At 40.9% G+C, this 18,165-nt stretch overlaps 1 protein-coding gene across 1 annotated transcript in view; it reads right to left on the reverse strand.

The window, feature by feature from the left end:
- Positions 1-18,165, reverse strand: part of ca9 (carbonic anhydrase IX) — a 103,340-nt gene that overhangs the window by 75,148 nt on the left and 10,027 nt on the right. The window contains exon 2 of the mRNA XM_048605280.1: positions 2,023-2,052. Within this exon, the coding sequence (XP_048461237.1) occupies positions 2,023-2,052 (30 nt within the window). The remainder of the gene's footprint in view (positions 1-2,022; positions 2,053-18,165) is intronic.

Below are 18,165 nucleotides of genomic sequence, written 5' to 3' on the forward strand. Positions count from 1 at the left end.
CAGTGGGAGCCTTTTTCCTCGGATGGTGATGGCTAGCACGAGGGGACGTAGCTTTAAATTGAGGGGTGATAGATATAGTACAGATGTCAGAGGTAGGTTCTTTACTCAGAGTAGTAAGGGCGTGGAATGCCCTGCCTGCAAAAATAGTTGACTCGCCCACTTTAAGGGCATTTAAATGGTCATTGGATAAACATATGGATGATAATGGAATAGTTTAGGTTAGATGGGCCTCAGATTGGTTTCACAGGTCGGCGCAACATCGAGGGCCGAAGGGCCTGTACTGCGCTGTAATGTTCTATGTTCTATGATATCAACATCTCCAAACTTCCAATTGGGCTAGCAGATCTAAACAGGAGGAGTTCCTTTCCCTAAACTAGGGGCACTAAGATCAAATAAATTAAAAATCAATCTTAGCTGAGATCAGCTCAGTCAGAACAGATCACGGATCAATTCTGGAACCTTTGTGGTTGAATGGTATGCAGTTATTGTACTTGCTCAGTTGATTGGACTACACACAACTGCAGACAGCTAGAGCTTGTTCGAAGTGACACAAGAAGTCTACTTGGAAACATTTAATGCCAATGCATATTTGATTAAACCCGGGTCTGCTGTCAAGAGTTTCTTTCAACAATGTATTAAATATTATTAATCACTGCCAATTGATTCTTTTTTTAAAGCACTGCAAATGAAAGATTGGATTTTGTCCAGGGGCTGATAGCTCAACTCAGGAAGTTTCCTGACCTGTTTGACAGGAAAACAAGAGATTAGGAAGTGTTGATATCCAAAAGGGGCCTAAATGTCCAACTCCAAAATCAATAAAAGCTACCGTGAAGGTGAAAACAATATGAATAAAGGCAGCATATATTACATTGAGCATCATAGCTCAGGAATTGGAGTACAAAAGTAAAGATGTGCTCTCCAATTGTATACAGCCTTGGTAAGATTATTCCTGCAATATTTTGTGTAGAGTTTTGTTGAAGAATCACATTGCACTCAAAACATTAACTGTCTCTCCAAAGATACTGCCAGACCTGCTAAGTTTCTTCAGCATTTTCTATGTTTTTTTTCAGATTTCCAGCATCCACAGTATTAAGTTTTTATTGGTGTACAGTTTGGTCTCCCTATCTACTTACCCCACTGGGAATGGAACAGAGGTTCACCCCAGACAAATCCTGGAGATGGAGGAGATTATTTTATGTGTTGCCCAGAATTTGAAGAATGAGAGGTGATCCCATTGAAATCACTGTCCACTATCTAGGGGCACCCAGCAGCTTGGCAGTCAATCACCTTATTGTCTACATTTACCTCTTTTGATTTGATAATTGGCAAAAAACGTCATAGTCAAAAATGAAATTTTTGAAGTATTGCTTCACTTTCGCATCTCTCCGAACTGACCTTACTCGAGCTGTCAGTAAGGCTACAGAGCCAGAATATTACTATCCCAATATAAATATGCACATATGCCTGTTCCGATGGTGCTGACCTATTTTCTTTTATCAAGATATCTTCTCTACTACAATAAACAACATTTGAGACAGTAGAATCTGGTTTAGCAAGACAGTCTGCATTGGGAATTTCCTGCCATTAGCCTCCACAACATTGATGGAAAAGGTGTCGGAACAGGATTTTGTGCTGTCCATCAGCGAAGGTGTTACAGGCCACTTCAGAGACAGCCCCCTCAGGAACTGGGTCAATATCTGGAATTTCCTCCCTAAAGGCATTGTGGGTCAACCTACATCACATAGACTACAGTAGTTCAAAAAGTCAGCTCTCCACCACCTTTTCCAGGGTAACTGGGAACGGGCAATAAATGCTGGCCAGCCAGCAACACCCACGTCCCATGAGTGAATTTTTAAAAATTCCCAGTGTAGCTGCGCAGTGAGCCACTGTATGCACGGTGCAGTTAGGGGACAGCATAAGCTCATGTTAGACAAGTAGTTGATGTCCATCAATTATTAATCTTTGATTTAATTGTTAAGATCAACATTGAATCAGGTTGCATATCCAAACAGCTATTATTACCTTCGTAACTCCAATGGGCAAGCATTTTACCTTGGGGAAGAAAACAGAAAAAGAATTATTGACATGTCAACAGTCGTTTACCAAGAACGATAATTTGAAGAGTAGTTACAAATAGCCATTTTTAAAATACCTATTAGCATTTAGTGGTAAAACCCATTGGGCCAAAACAGGCCATTTTACACTGTAAAACAAATGTTATTACCACCCTAGTCTTTTTTGATTATGCATTAGTTTCTTTGGGATAAACGTGTAGGGCTTGAAAAAGACCTGCTGCTGAGTGTGTGTAATTGACTCTGATCATTAAGTGCACGTTTGCTACTCTTTGTGGGATGATCCTAATGCAACAGAGTCCGAAAACAAAGAAAATTCGTTGAGGATTTCTGCTCCTTTTTACACCATTCAAACTACCTTACAGGGTAAAACATTTCTGTCATACCCCTCCATACACCATTATTTATGCAGCACGTTCAGGAGGTCTCAGAGGTCACTTACAGACTATGCAGTGAATTTTCCCATAAAATCCTCTGATCAACAGCTGCTGAAAGCGGATTTGGTTACCATATGGATTTACATTGAAGCCTCTAATCCAAAAAGGCAAAGAGAAAACAATTTTAGAAGGGTCAGTTGCTTGGAGTTATTATTGTCTCAGTGGGGTGGACCTCCCCTTCAGGCACCACTATAGGTATGGGCTTTCAATGCTTTTGTTTAAATAACCCAATTTTTGAAAGTCGTGGGAACAGGAGGTTCTCCTCTGGTATCTCACGAGTGGTGTAATGGCACTGCAGGATTTCTGACTCAAAGAATTTACCATGCAGTAATAAACGAAAGCTTTTAGGAAAATATGTTTCTGTAAATATACCACAGAACTCCAAAGTTATATTTGCTCCCTAGGTTATTTCTACTTCAAAGTCAGGAATTCAAAGTTGATGACAAAGGTCAATGTACTTCTGATTTCATTAAAGGGAATTGCAAGTTTAGGATGCTGTGGTTCCAAAAGGAATCATTTTAGGTCAGCAGAAATTCCCTTCAACTTACCTTTTATGGCTCATATGTTACATAAGTGTTAGTATTTGACAACACAGTTTTTCTTGGTGCTGTGAAAAAAATTTATACATGTGGTGTTCTTGACACCCAAGAAATCAAGATAGAAATCCATAGTTCTGAAATTCAGGTTAATTTCAGAAACATTTTGTCCTCAGCTCCAAAACTACAGGCAGGCTGCTTCTTGGTGTCCCATTACAGGTTTCTAAAATTTAACTCACAGACCTATTTTGGTCTCTGGGAGTTGTTGCAGGCTTGAGTCAGGGCTACTGCTTCCTAAGTCTGCAATGCAGCTAGGCAGATATTGTGGCCAGTGAAGTAAAAAGGCCCAATTCTATTTATTCATTCATGCTCTTCTGGACGTGTAGCTCTCATCCTCAGCCATCTCCATAATCTTTGCACCTTATTTTATTTCTGCACCTATATCTTCTTCTGTCTCCCACGGGTCCTCCACTTTCTCTTCTGTACATCCCTTGCAACCTCCATACCCACCATGCTCAGAAACAAACCTTGAAATGCTGGTGAGATGTTAGGAGAAAGGAATTAACATTCTCTTGGGGGAAAAAAAAAGTCCCTTTTACATTAAACAAACACTGCCAATGGATGTCCCATTGAAGAATTTTTAAAATCCAATTAACTCCTCTTAATTCTGTGCAAGTGAACACAAAAAGACATTGAAAAACAGCTTTAAAAAAGGAGACAGAAAATTTATTGCAAGCTCAAAGCTGTCAAACAGCTAGACCGTTTCTTTGCAGCTGAATAAACAATCCAGCTCCTGGGCAGAGTCAATTCATTAGGTTTGGAGCTGAATCAAGCATTCACAGCAAAGCCATTAGACAACTACAGGATTGTTGGTCAGTTAATGCTTTGGAGGTGGTGGTTTAGCTGCACCCTCAGTACTGTCAGGGTTAGAGTTTCACAACTCTGACTTTGTGACATAGGACAAATGTTGATACATTGGGGTCAAAAATAATTTTCAGAGGGATCCTCTTGAGATTCTTAGGGACAACCTTTTGGTATTCAAGGGTTCCTTTTTTTCCTCTAAGTAACTCATTTACTAAACACACAGTCATGTCACAACATCCCTTTATTTATCTTGACATATGGGGGCAATGGACTCATACAGAAGCAGAAATAGAAAAAAAATTCATCAATATCTTTAATAATTATAAATCCTCCATTAAACGCAAAGCCAGACACAGGAGGAAAGCATTAATTTCCTCACCAACACAGAACTTATTACAGTTGCACCAATTGAAGTTACCAACAAAAAGGTTTGTATTAAAACAAACTGATACACTTCACTAAAAATAAATCACCTGAACATCCCTTTTGGGGACTGACAACATCACAACTAATGCTTTGCATCATTTCTGCACAAAGCTGCAGGATTTTATTTATGTAGTGACTACACTTTTTACTACATCTCAGATCCTAGTTTCAGTTTTAAATTGAACAATTAACAGTGCTTTATTTCAAAGCATTGCTACTTTTTTTTCTTCAAATTATAGTTCCTGAACCTAGACAGCCTTGAGCTAGAGATTCTTACATGCATTCTCAAGGAATTTATCACTCCAGTGAAATCATGTTTTCTTGGTTCACAGTTACCCTTGGTTGCAGGAAGGCAGTATTCCCTTGTTTATGGGTTATTTGAGCCTCTTTCTCCTCACACCCATCACCGTTCCGACCCCCCCCAACCTCCCTCTAAATCCACCTTGGAGGCTTCCTGTCCTACCATTGCAGCCTCCATCCACCTTAAATCCACCAGCAAACTCCCTTGGCCAAAGCAGGCAGAACCCTCTGGACCAGAAGACTGCTCCCTGGCAGGCAGCTCCGTGGTCAACAGTCTCACCAGCCCTGGAACATGGTAGCTCTCAATACCTCACACCTCACCCATGATGGCCAGCCAGACAATTTCATCACACAAAAACCCCAACCCAAGACAACAGCACCCTCTGCCCAGCCAAAGCCTCTCCATACCCTTCCAGCACGCAATGCCAAGCCCTTAGTAATCTACTCACCATTGCCATTTAGCTTCCCAACTGTTTGCTGCTCCTCCAATCACACGCTGTTTCTCACTGTGAGCCAATCAATCGCTCAGATGGGGAGCAAAGCCGCTTGTGATTGGAGCAACAGTTGCTGGGTCTTCCACATGGAAACTTTTCTGCAATTTTGCATCCCCGGATTACTTCAGTGGCAAGTTCACCCACCAGCCCCATGACTTTGGGACACTCTGCAACTTTTTCCAGTCTGAAATTCTTGGGATTAATCATTGCAATTTTGCAAATGTATGGATGTTAGAATGCCTCACCAAAAGTTTGTGAAGCAGAAAAGAGATTACCTGCAGCATCAAGCAGTGATAAAAATACAATAAAGCAGTAATGAACATAGTTTTAGTTATCCAAATACTGAATGTTCTGCTCCCAAAAGCATGAAAACGATGCTGTACACTACCAGGGTATGCTCAAGAAATTTCTGGACATTTAATATTTCTGAGCAATTGGTTTTTGGTCTGTACAGGTTATCATGTATATATTTGACTCAAGATGCAGAGTGGCTTAGAAGGTAACTTGCAGGTAGTGGAATTCTGTTGCTCTTCTAGGTGGTAGGGGTCAGCAGGTTTTGGTCATTACCATGAAAGAAGCCTTGCCAAAGCTACAGTGATACATCTTGTATATGGTATGTACTGGTGCCACAGCATTTTGGTTTAAGGTGATGGATGGAGTGCTAATTAAACTGGGTGCTTTTCCTAGAATCATAGAATCCCTACAGTGTGGAAACAGGCCCTTCAGCCCAACAAGTCCACACCGACCCTCAGATCACCCAGACCCATCCCCGTATAACCCACCTGATCTACACATCCCTGAACACTACAGGTAATTTAGCATGGCCAATCCACCTAGCCTGCGCATCTTTAGGTTGTGGGAGGAAACTGGAGCACCCAGAGGAAACCCACACAGACACGGGGAGAATGTGCAAACTCCACACAGACAGTCGCCTGAGGGTGGAATCAAACCCGGGTCCCTGGCGCTGTGAGGCAGCAGTGGTAACCGTGCCATCAGTGAATAACACCACAGCTACCATGGTGAGATTTGAACCAATGCCCCCAGAGCTGCCTGGGCCCTCTGATTGCTAGCCTAATGACATTACTACTGCACCGCTATCAATCTACTACTGCACCGCTATCAATGGCATCAAGCTTCTTGTGTTAAAACCAAAAGAACTGCGGATGCTGTAAATCAGGAACAAAAACAAAGTTGCTGGAAAAGCTCAGCAGGTCTGGCAGCATCTGTGGAGGAGAAAACAGAGTTAACGTTTCGGGTCCGGTAACCCTTCCTCAGAATTTTAATGGCAGTCGACTCGTATTAATGGACACTTTGTTCCATTTGGATGGTGGGCATTGAAATTTCCTCATTCAGAATAGATTCTGTGGCGTTACTCCTGTCAGTGATGCTTCTAACTTTGTTACTAGTATAGTATTACTTAAGATAAATCATTGACAAATTAGAGTTGAGGAATGTAACTTAACAGGGTAGACCTTAGCACAAAAATAAGTTCTTTTGAGAGAGTGTCTCCAGGATTATCTATATTTTTTGCTGATTCACACGAAAGCAGAAGTAGAAGAATTCACCAATACCCTCAATAATTATCAACACTCCATTAAACCTGAAGCCACAACAAAACTGTTAATTTCCTATGCACCGCAGTATTTAAATTGTCACAGGACAGACATAAATCAGTATGATCCCCCCCACCTTTATTGATGCATAGTCTTACACCCAAAAGAAAATCTCCAGGCAGACGAAGTCATAGCTTACGCATATTTATCGCACATGCACAAAGCTGGAAGATTGAACCAGGTAGTTATCTACCCTTTTTATAGCTTCCTGAATGTCAATCTCAGGGTTAAATATAACAAATCAACACAGTGATTATTCCAACAGCATCCTGTACATCCTTTCCCCTATATAGTAGCTCCTGAACGTACACTACGTTAAGGTAGAAATTCCACACTAATTTTTAAAGAATTCATTACCAGAGGTGATTAAATTTTTCTGGTTCTTTGTTAGTTGATTATTTCTTTGACAGCTTTAAAACAGTTCTCTTCTTTGTAAACTCCCTCTCCCACTGCCATCACTGCAATCTTTTTTTCTGTCCACAGCCATTGCAGCCTTCCTGTCTCCCTCACTCACCAATGAGTCTATCAGCAGGAAGCATGAGAGAATCACCCCGTGGTTGGAGGAGCAACACCTCACTAATTCTATTCACAGGGCAACTCTCCTCTGGTTGGTCACTCCAATCGTTTTGGGAACCATCGGGTGATTTCATCCACTGTACTGTGTATTTTGATCACTGGTAGAAATAAATGCAGCCTGTAGAGGCAATATTCTTGTCTTTTGAAGATCCATTCAGTAAGGTGTAATACAAAGAGATAATAGCGAATAAGGATCCATGCAACCTCCTGGGGTTTCACTGACCAGAAACTGAGTTGAATTAGCCATTTCTGCCTACAAAGGAAGGTCAAAGGCTCGGAACCCTGCAGTGAGCAACTCACTACCTGACTCCCCAAAGCCTGTCTATGAGCTACGCTGAGGAAGTGGTAGATCCAGGTACACTTACAACATTTAAAAGACATTTGGACAGGTTCATGAATAGGCAAGGTTTAGAGGGATATGGGCCAAACACAGGCAAGTGGGACGAGTTTAGTTTAAGAAACTTGACTGGTGTGGGCTAATTGGACAGAAGGGTCTATGCTGTATGACTCTTCAACACAAGTCAGGAGTGTGATGGAATTCTCCCCACTTGCCTGGATGAGTGCAGCCCCAACACTCAGGAAGCTTGATACCATCCAGGACAAAGCAGCCAGCTTGTCTGGCACCACATCGACAAACATCCACTCCCTCCACCAGCAGCATGTACTATCTACAAGATGCACGCAGAAATTCACCGAGACTCTGTAGACTGCACCTTTCAAACCTACGACCACTTCCATCTAAAAAGGACAAGGACAAGGACAGGGACAGCAGATACATAGGAACACAACTACCATCAGCAGGTTCCCCTCCAAGCCACTCATCATCCCGACTTGGAAACATTCACAGTCACTGGGTCAAAATCCTGGAACTCCCACTCTACAAACTTTGTGGGTATACCTTCACCAAACAGACACAGTTCAAGAAAGTAGCTCACCAGGGCAACTGGTGAAGTTGCCCTTCTCCAGGGCAACTAGGGATGGTCAATAAATGCTTGTCAGCCAGCAATGCTTACATCCCATGAATGAATAAAAAGATAATGAGTTAGTAGGTAGTAGCAGACAGTAGAGACAAACTTTCAAAGAAAAAGTAAGGCTGTGGCTAGTGAAGTGCTTCATAATTCAGGTTGGAATCTCAGCTAGTTACAATCTATATTCATGACTTAGTTGAAAGCACCAAAGCTAATGAATCTAACTTTCTGAATGGTCAAAGCTTATACCAAGGATGGGGGAGGGAGGAGGTTAAGATTGTTGCCAGCTGACAGCTTCTCTCAGGCAGCTTGTCAGCTCTGTTGAACAATTGGGAAGGTAAATGACAGGTAGGCCCTTATTGCAAGGGAATTTGAACAGAAAGAAAGGTAGCCTTGTACAGACACTTGGAAGATACCACAATATACAAGGCTACCTTTATTTTTCTGTTCAAATCTCCTTGCAATAAGTACCCACCTGTTATTTGCCTTCCCAATTGTTTTCTGTATCTGCATGCTAACTTTGTATACATAGGAGTTTCTCTCGACAGCATCATTTACCAGTTTCAAGTCTATTCATTCTGCTTTTCTATTCTTATTCCCAAAGTGAAAAACCCCACACTTTCCCGCATTATACTCCATCTATCAACGTCTTGTCAAATCAAGACATTAAGCAGTCCACATGAGCTCAATCTTGTACTACTCCACCCCCAGTGAGATTTAATGTTGACCAAGCATGTAATGTTTCAAATCTGCAACTCCCACAACCTGAAAGAGCAGCAGATACATAGGAACACCACTACTTGCAAATACCTCTCCAATATATTCGCCATCCTGACTTGGAAATATATCACTGTTCCTTCAGTGTCGCTGGAGTTCCATCCCTGATGGTATTCTGGATCTAACTACAGCACATGGACTGCAGCGATTCAAGAAGGCAGCTCCCACCACCTTGTCTGGGGGACAGGGTCTAAGGTGTGCAGTGTATGCTGAACCAGCCTGTGACACCCACATTCCATGAATGAATTAAAAATAGTATCAGGTGAGTGGCCTTCCCTCCCCACTGTCAACTGATGCCCTTTAAGAAGGAAAAGAACACCAACTCGATGCCTCACCACATCGTCATTGGTATGAACCAGGCAGTAGCAAGGGGTTCAACATGCGGGAAGCATAATAAGCAAACCCTGATCGAATGATGACCCTTGGCTTTGTGTGGGTGTTACACAGGCAGAAGCCATAGCCCACAGTAGCACTAATGTACTCAGCCTTTCATTGAACAGTCAGGGGAGCTTCAGGGGAGCCAACTGAAATTAACCTTTGCTCTATTTAATTTTAGTTGACTCATGTAAAGACAGGACTGCTCTATGAAGAAAGGCTGAATAAATTAGATACATTCTCTTAGTAGCTTAGAAAAAAGTCAGTTGTTATCATTGAACCAAGATTTGGAAATAAGCTTGGCATTGTGGTTACTGAAATGATGCTCCCCTGTCTGGGTATCTAAAATCAGTGACACAAACAAACAAACAGTCTCAGGACAAATGGTGGCCCATTTTGGGCTGAGGGGGAAGAGGAAGCTCACCAATCCGAGGGTGTGAATCTCTGGAATTCTCTACCCCAGCAGATTGTGGGTATACCATCGGGGAGCAAAATTAAAGTGGAATTAGACAGATTGAGTCTCAGAAAATCAAGGGATGTAGGAAACTGGTTGGAAAGCAAGGTGAAGCAGGACACCAGCCACTGAATGGAAACACAGGCCTGAGGGACAACTGGTCTGTGCACGATCCAAATTCCTACATATTTATAGGTTGGGATACCTGGATTGGTAGATATATCTCTTACCAATATGCAGAAAGTGCTGGAGAAACTCAGCAGGTCTGGCAACAGGCCAGTTCTGAAGAAGTGTCATAGGACTCAATACTCTTCCCTAATGCTGCTAGACCTGGCAAGTTTTTGTTTTAATTCCAGATCTCTAGCATCCACCGTATCTCGCCTTTATGTTATCAATTTGCAATTCCCTTCACTAATATCTTGACTATCTAAGTGCTTCTCTTGTTCAACTATTTTGAGCTTTATTTGGAGCTTGTGAGAAGTAGTTATAAAAAAAAATTTGAAAGCCCTTATGTCTATGTAACTCCATAGAGAAACAGGCTTGTGTGGCAATGTCATGAACCTTTGTTCTCAGCCCCTGGAGCAAGGTCCTGAGAAAACACAAAACCCACAGAGACTAGATGGAATTACAAAGGACACATCTGGTCAGCAGAGATCAATTTCGGAGCATGGTACCATTTGCATCAAGAATAGTTAAAGCAAATTTGCAATGTGGGGTCAGCAAGGTTAGCATTACATTAACTTTGTTAGTGCTCAAAACAGAATGTAGAAGCAGAGTAAACCATCTGGCCCTTTGAGATTCTTCCACCATTTAATAAAAGATCACAGCTGACCAGTGGTCCCAACGGTCCCAACTTCACTTTGCTGTCTGCTCCCCCTCAACCCGACTCTATTATTTATCAGAAATCTAAACTCAGCCTTGAAGAAAATTTAAACACGTTGCCCCCATAGTGGAGCCAGGACACAGTAAATCGGCAGGTGGTTTTGGATTCTATTTGAGCATACATCACATCTGCAATCTCAGCTAAATAGGAAGTTTCACACTTGTCCCACTGCAACCTGAGTCATACTGAGGTTTTCTTTGATGAGTCACAGTGGAATTTGAACACAGGTCCCCATCCCAGTGTCAAAGGCAGGTAAAGAGCAAACACACCCACACAGACAAAGAGAGAGGCTCTCAGTCCGTGACGGTCCCAACAGAAATAGCCATTTAGTAAGTGACGTCTACAGAGTCCTTTTTTTTTAGAAACGAGAGTTTTTAAAAGTATAATATATTAGCTTAAATAAAAGGTAGGGAGTTTTGATTATAATAGAAGTTTTTGAAACAAAGGAAGCTCCCTCGCTTAAGTAAAATTCTTTAACTGTCATGGTAGGATTGGAGCTGAGTTGTTCAAATCTCACCATGACAGTGTGATAGCATAAGCACATTGGCTTAATGCAGACATGTCAGAAGCAAATGTGAATGTAATCTGGAAAACAATGAAATTTGTCATTCTAAAGTCACAAGAGTCCCACACAAGTCAGAGACAGAGATACAGAGACACAGACTTTGAAACACAGTTATGATTGTTTGCTCCAAATCAAATGTCTTAATAAACTTTTACTGGTACATTTCATTAAAATACCAAAGAATATTTTTGGAATGTATGTGACTGACATTAAAAAACACTAAATTGATCATTTGCTTCAACCAGGAGCTAAAAAAAACCCCATCAGATATCAGATCCTTGGACAGAGTGTGTGCTGTGTAGATTACAAGGCATCAAAGGATTCTGATAGGATCAAGAAAGTATGAGAAGAAATAAGTACTTCATCAACAATATTTTTAAATAGCCAGATCTGATAGCATTAGTAAGTTGAGAGATATGAAATATATTGGATAATTCATACAAACATTAAAAGGTTTTGCAAATTTGTACTCATGATGTAACATTGCCTTCAGTATATCTTGCACAAATTTACATTCATGAGTTTTAATGGGATGGAAAATGCATTGCCCACAGGATTTACAATAATATATTTCAGATGCCCACAAATAATTCCACACTAGGGGCACATTAAACTGACCTGGAGGGTTTGAATGAGTGAACTGAAGTGAATTGCATGGAAACTATGATTGGTCTCTTTTGCCTCAAGCGCACTTCACTGGACTTTTGTTCAAATATGCACTTATTTTTACATTAAACAAAACTAAAGTTAGGAAAACAGCTTTAATTTGTGCACAAATATGGTCCATTTCATAGAATTATAGAGATTACGCCACAGTAAGATACCATTTATTTCATTAGGGAGTTACAGATGTTAGAATAGCCTCATTCTCATCATTATCCTTTTATACTTTGTTAGAAAAAAATAGTGTTGTCTCTGCCTTCTAGGTTCTGGATTAAAATTGATCTTTGGTAGCTGCACAAAACTGCAAGCATTGTATGTCAATATATTTGTTGTACCCTTTCATTGGTTTGGATAATAATCTGGTATATCAGCTTATTGCAATATATCAGCTTATATATTGCAATCACAATGTCTTGAAAAAATTTGCATAATTTATTAGCTTTTTGATTTCACATGAGTATACATAATATCTTGAATCTCACTTTGTCTTTTATCTGCACTCTCAGCTTGAAGCTCAACTGCTTGGTCAAGATTCTTTGGAGGAGCCAGACTAAGAGAACATAAAAAGGGGAGAAAAGGGTTGAAGAGGAGATATCCCCTGTGAGAGGGAGCAGAAATTTTAATCTGGGAGGGGGGCGGTGGTTGGAAAAGAATGGTTGGTGAGTTGATTGAGATGAGCTGAGAAGGAAAAAATATAGGGATTAAGTTGATGGTTGAAACATAAAGTATTGGTAATGGTGGGAAACGAGTGTTAGGAAAGGAAGGAGATAAAGAGAAGATGAAGTGACAGAAGATATTGCTTTATCTTGAGGCTCTTTGCCCCTCATCAGTAAATAAGGCTCTTCAACTCCCATATACAATAGCACTACTTTATTTATATTTCTTCATAATGGGTTCTCAAATGCAGTGCTGAAGACCCCACTCTTCATATTCATTCCAGAGTGGTGTCTTCTCTTACTGATGCTGTATGGGGTTGATTCGCTCAGTTGGCTGATTTGATATGAAGATTAATGTCAACAGCGTAGGCTCAATTCTCTTTCTGAACCTCTTCCTCTCACCCTCAGGTTTAAACCACCACCAGTCACCACTTTTTGATGAGAAAGCAGTTCTATGATCTGGTAAGACAATGGCGACTTTACTTTTACTAATGTTGGAGTCATAGGATCAGTTACAGCATCATGATTTACATGAAACTCACTACATCACAGATGTGATGAGGATAAATAAGGGAGTTGTAAGAAAGAGTGAATGATTTAAGGAAGGGATGGAAAGAGATTTTCCACACAAGCATTCATCAGCAAGCTATTGGTGAATGGTACATCAGCTTTCATAGCTCACCAAACCCACGTAAATGAAAGCCCAGGATTAAAATAGCTCAGACACCTGGTGAGGACTCCCAGCACTATCATTCCACCCATTACCTGTCAAATACTCACTGAAAGCTAAGACATAGTTACTGCCATATTCTCTAACTTAAGGGAGCAGAAATTTCATCTGGGGGGCGGGGTGGGGTGGTTGGAAAAGAATGGTTGGTGAGTTGATTGAGATGAGCTGAGAAGGACAAAATCTAGGGATTAAGTTGGTGGTTGAAAGATAAAGTATTAGTAATGATGGGAAAAGGAGATTGATCAGTAGTATTCATCTATGTGACTTTTACATCATGCAATGGAAAGACCTGTATAGAAAGTTTCCTGTGAACTCTCTCATTTAAAAATGTGCTTGCATCTTACTGGTTAGATTTGGTCCTAACCTTTGCTTGTGATCAGAATAGGCAGTGTTTTTATAAACAATCTAGCACCAATACCCTTCACAACTTGACCAGTGACATTTATACCTATCATGTTTTCGCAGCCATTTAGCTTGTTTCCAGCACCACCTTATTTTTAATTTTTTGTAATTATCTTTCTGCCTCAATTAATCGGATTATAGGTCATCCCTTCTCTTGCTATTCAGCTGTTGACATTTTACTCACACCATCTGACACTTTTGATCACCGGCACAGACTTATTATTCAGCATGTTGACACTCCACTCACAGCATTTGTATGATGTTTTGGTCTGTCTGCCTGTATGTTTCTCTTCACCTCACCTGATGAAGGAGCAGCTCTCTGAAAGCTTGTGATTTCAAATAAATCTGTTGTACTACAGAATCATAGAATCATAGAATCCCTACAGTATGGAAACAGGCCCTTCGGCCCAACAAGTCCACACCGAACCTCAGAGCATCCCACCGAGACCCACCTCCCTGACAGACTGCTCTCCAAACTTTGGCTCAAACCCCCAGATGGATGCTAGGTCAACAGAATTGTGTTTGTCATAGTCATTTCTGGTGCCTTAATCATTGCTAGTTGTTCCGTCTGCTTTAATTCCTTTTTTGAAAAATTTTAAGCACTTTATACAATTGAGTGGCTTGCTAGGCCAATTCTGAGGGCAGTTAAGAGTCAACCACACTGCTGTGGGACTGGAATCACATGTACGCCAGGCCAGGGAAAGATGGCAGAAATCCTTCCCTAATTTACCAGATTATCTTTTGCAACAATGTTTCATAAAACCAAAAAAATAGAAATTGCTGTGGATACTCAGCAAGTCTGGCAACATATTCTAGAGAAAAAGTGTTAATGTTTCAGGTCCAATGACCGTTTTTCAGAACAGATTTGTAGCTAGGAAAAGGTTGATATATATGCTGCAACAATGATTTCATGGTGATCATTAGATTTTGTTTAAAAAAAACAAGTTTCACTACCTGCTGTAATTAGATTTGAACCCAAGTCCCCTGAACATTACCTGGTTCTTTAGATTTTAATGCAATGCTGGGCAGATTAAAAGCTTAAACAGACCTGGTATAACTGGAACAGAAAATTTGGGAGACTATTCAGCCTTTGGAAAATGAGAGAGTGATCCTTCATTAAAGTTGCAATGAAAGGTAACAGTCATTTCATTTAAGGTCATGAGGTATAAGAACCATTCGGTAAAACTATGATTAATGTAGGAACTGTTTATTAAAGCTGCAAACAATGGAATTCATACACTGAAGTTGTGAAAAAAGGTGGCAATCCTACATTTTAGCTGTGAAGAACAGAAATCGTTCATTTTACCTTCAAGGTAGAGGCTACACTGTCCATGGTGTCAAAATGAAGCAGCTGCAATTATTGAAAAATGAGATTTGTTTTCTCAAAAAACTATGATCACATCCAGATGTGGCACCATCAACAATATTGGCAGGAAGACTTCATTTCAGAGATAAACCAAATAGAACACAGAATTGGTCATCTTGGGCAAAACAAGTTCTGATAGACAGATTAACTTCCAAATTAGATGTAAATCAGAAGCTGAACAAGTAACTGCGTAATTGTGTACAAAAAAAGTGAACCTAGCTGGTGGTGTTATAGCTTACTAAAGGTTACAATGGATATCTTTGAAGAGGGACAAGTGACATAATAGGGAAAAACAGCATTTTTGTACTGTATGAGGACAGTGCTTATTTGTTGTCAAGTAGATTGATTGGTAGATGTGTGCCATACAGAATGCATTGATGAGATGATAATTTATAGTTAACTTCCAAATTTATTTAAATCTAAACCAGGCAGATTTGTTTTCTAATTTCAGTTTTTGAATTGGAGTTACTGAATATTTCTTTCAGGGAACAGATTGGTGTTTGTAAACAAACTCACTTCTTATATAAAATGTTGTTGGCTTGTCTTTCAATTTCAGTAATGCTTGTGAGTTAGATCTCAATGCATTTCCAACAATTACACTATTGGACCGGTGCAAAGGTCACCCATGTTGAGTTTCTGTGCTGGTTATTTCTTTTCCTGTCTCCAGCTAGTGCATTTAAAAGAGTCATTTTTAAGCTGTTTTAGTAAAAGTTGAAAACATGATTTTTAAAGGTCCATGAAAACAGGTCAATAATTGTACAGCACTTTGATTGGTATCACGATTCATGGGAACCGTATGCAACAATCCTTAAATGATGCAAGTCTTGGAATATCAGCAAAAGGTTTACTACCATAAATGCAGCTGAACATGAAACTGAGGAAATTTGAAACAAATGGTTCTGGATATGGTCATTTGGATTCCTGAATCCATTATGTGGGTGGGAATTTCTTAACACTCTCACCACTGGCTACCTGCAACGTGCAGAGTTTATCAGAATTAATCTTTATGGAACAAATTGTTCAAACATGAATATTGTTGGCTTACTTTATGTGCTAGTAGTTTCCTGACTACATCTTTTTGTCAACATGGTGTTGAAATCTTTCTCTGAGCTATTAAGAAAACATACATCCAAGGCATAAGATTGGAATTCCTTTGTACGTATTAACAAAGGCATTAACACATTAATCAATCTTTTGTCAAACTAGGGAACTAAATGATTTCATACTAATGTGCTTCATAATGCAATTTCAATTTTGCAATGCTCAGCAACTAAACAACCTCAATCTTCACCCAACTGACCTGATATAGTTTTGTAATTGAATGCAATACTGTAACTAAATTTTACTTTACTCTAGCTCTACTCTGGGCTAGAAAAGGTATGCCCTGGCTTGGGGTGACACTCCCACCTCAGCAGAAGAAGTAGATTGAAGTCCCACTCTTGAAAACCAAGAACATAATCTGACTGACATTTCAGAGCTGTGCTGAGGAAATGTTGCACTATTGGAAATTATGCCTTTTGGAGAGATGTTAAACAGAGACCATAGGTCTGAGCTTTCCTTTTCAATTCACAAACTGAGTTTGAATGCGAGAGGACATCGGATATGATTTCACCTGGAAGAGGCTAAAAAGAAGCTGCTTCTACCAGTGCTCGGGAAGCTGGGTGATCTGAGACCATGGGCAGGGCCAAAGCAGAATGTCTGTGTGGCTGACAGACCCACTGTGAAAGCTATCTACTGCTAAGATGAAAAGAGAAGAGGCACAAGCAGAGCTGCCACACTGCTGGTAGAAACATAGCAGCTAGGAGCAGGAGGAGGCCATTCAGCCCTTCAAGCCTGCTCCGCCATTCTCCATGATCATAGCTGATCATCCAACTCAATAACCTAATCCTGCTTTCTCCCCATAACCTTTGATTCTGTTCACTCCAAGTGCTATATCTAATCACCTCTTGAATACATTCAACGTTTCAGCATCAACTACTTCCTGTGGTAATGAATTCCACAGGCTCACCACTCTTTGGGTGAAGAAATGTTTCCTCATCTCCGTTCTAAATCGTCTACCCCGAATCCTCAGACTGTGACCCTGGTTCTGGACACATCCACCATCAGGAACATCCCCCCTGCATCTACCCTGTCCAGTCCTATTAGAATTTTATAGGTCTCTGAGATCCCCCCTTATTCGTCTCAACACCAGTGAAAACAATCCTAACCTAGTCAATTTCTCCTCATACGTCAGTCCTGTCATCCCCAGAATCAGCCTGGTAAACCTTCGCTGCACTCCCTCGAGAGCAAGAGCATCCTTCCTCAGAAAAGGAAACCAAAACTGCACACAATATTCCAGGTGTGGTCTCACCAAGGCCCTGTATAACAACAACAGCACATCCCTGCTCCTGTACTCGAAACCTCTCACAATGAAGCCAACATACCATTTGCCTTCTTTACCGCCTGCTGCACCTGCATGCTTACCTCCAGCGACTGGTGCACAAGGACACCCAGGTCCCACTGCACACTCCCCTCTCCCAATTTACAGCCATTCAGGTCATAAACTGCCTTCTTGTTTTTGCTTCCGAAGTGAATAAACTCACATTTATCCAAATTATACTGCATCTGCCATTGATTTGCCCACTCAGCCAACCTGTTCAGATCATGCTGTAGGATCTGAGAATGGCAGCCAATTCCTCTTGCTCCATATGATCCTGAGGATCTCTCTCTGTGGGCAATGAGCAAACAATTGCAAGCATTTGTCTACAGACAGCCTGAGGTCTGCTGCTCTCACCTTCCCTCACATTGGGAGACCGGACAGGCATTCCACTCCCGTACATCTCAGTTGTCCTCGTTTTTCAAGGACCGTAACTTCCCCCCCTCAGTGGTCGAGAACGCCCTCAACCGTGTCTTCCACATCTCCCGCACCTCATCCCTCACACCCCGTCCACGCAATAAGAACCAAAAAAGAATCCCCCTCGTCCTCACGTACCACCCCACCAACCTCCGGATCCAACGCATCATCCTCC

The sequence above is a fragment of the Rhincodon typus genome, chromosome 1 (genome assembly GCF_021869965.1).
Source record: "Rhincodon typus isolate 14 chromosome 1, sRhiTyp1.1, whole genome shotgun sequence".
In the NCBI taxonomy this organism is placed as follows: Eukaryota; Metazoa; Chordata; class Chondrichthyes; order Orectolobiformes; family Rhincodontidae; genus Rhincodon; species Rhincodon typus.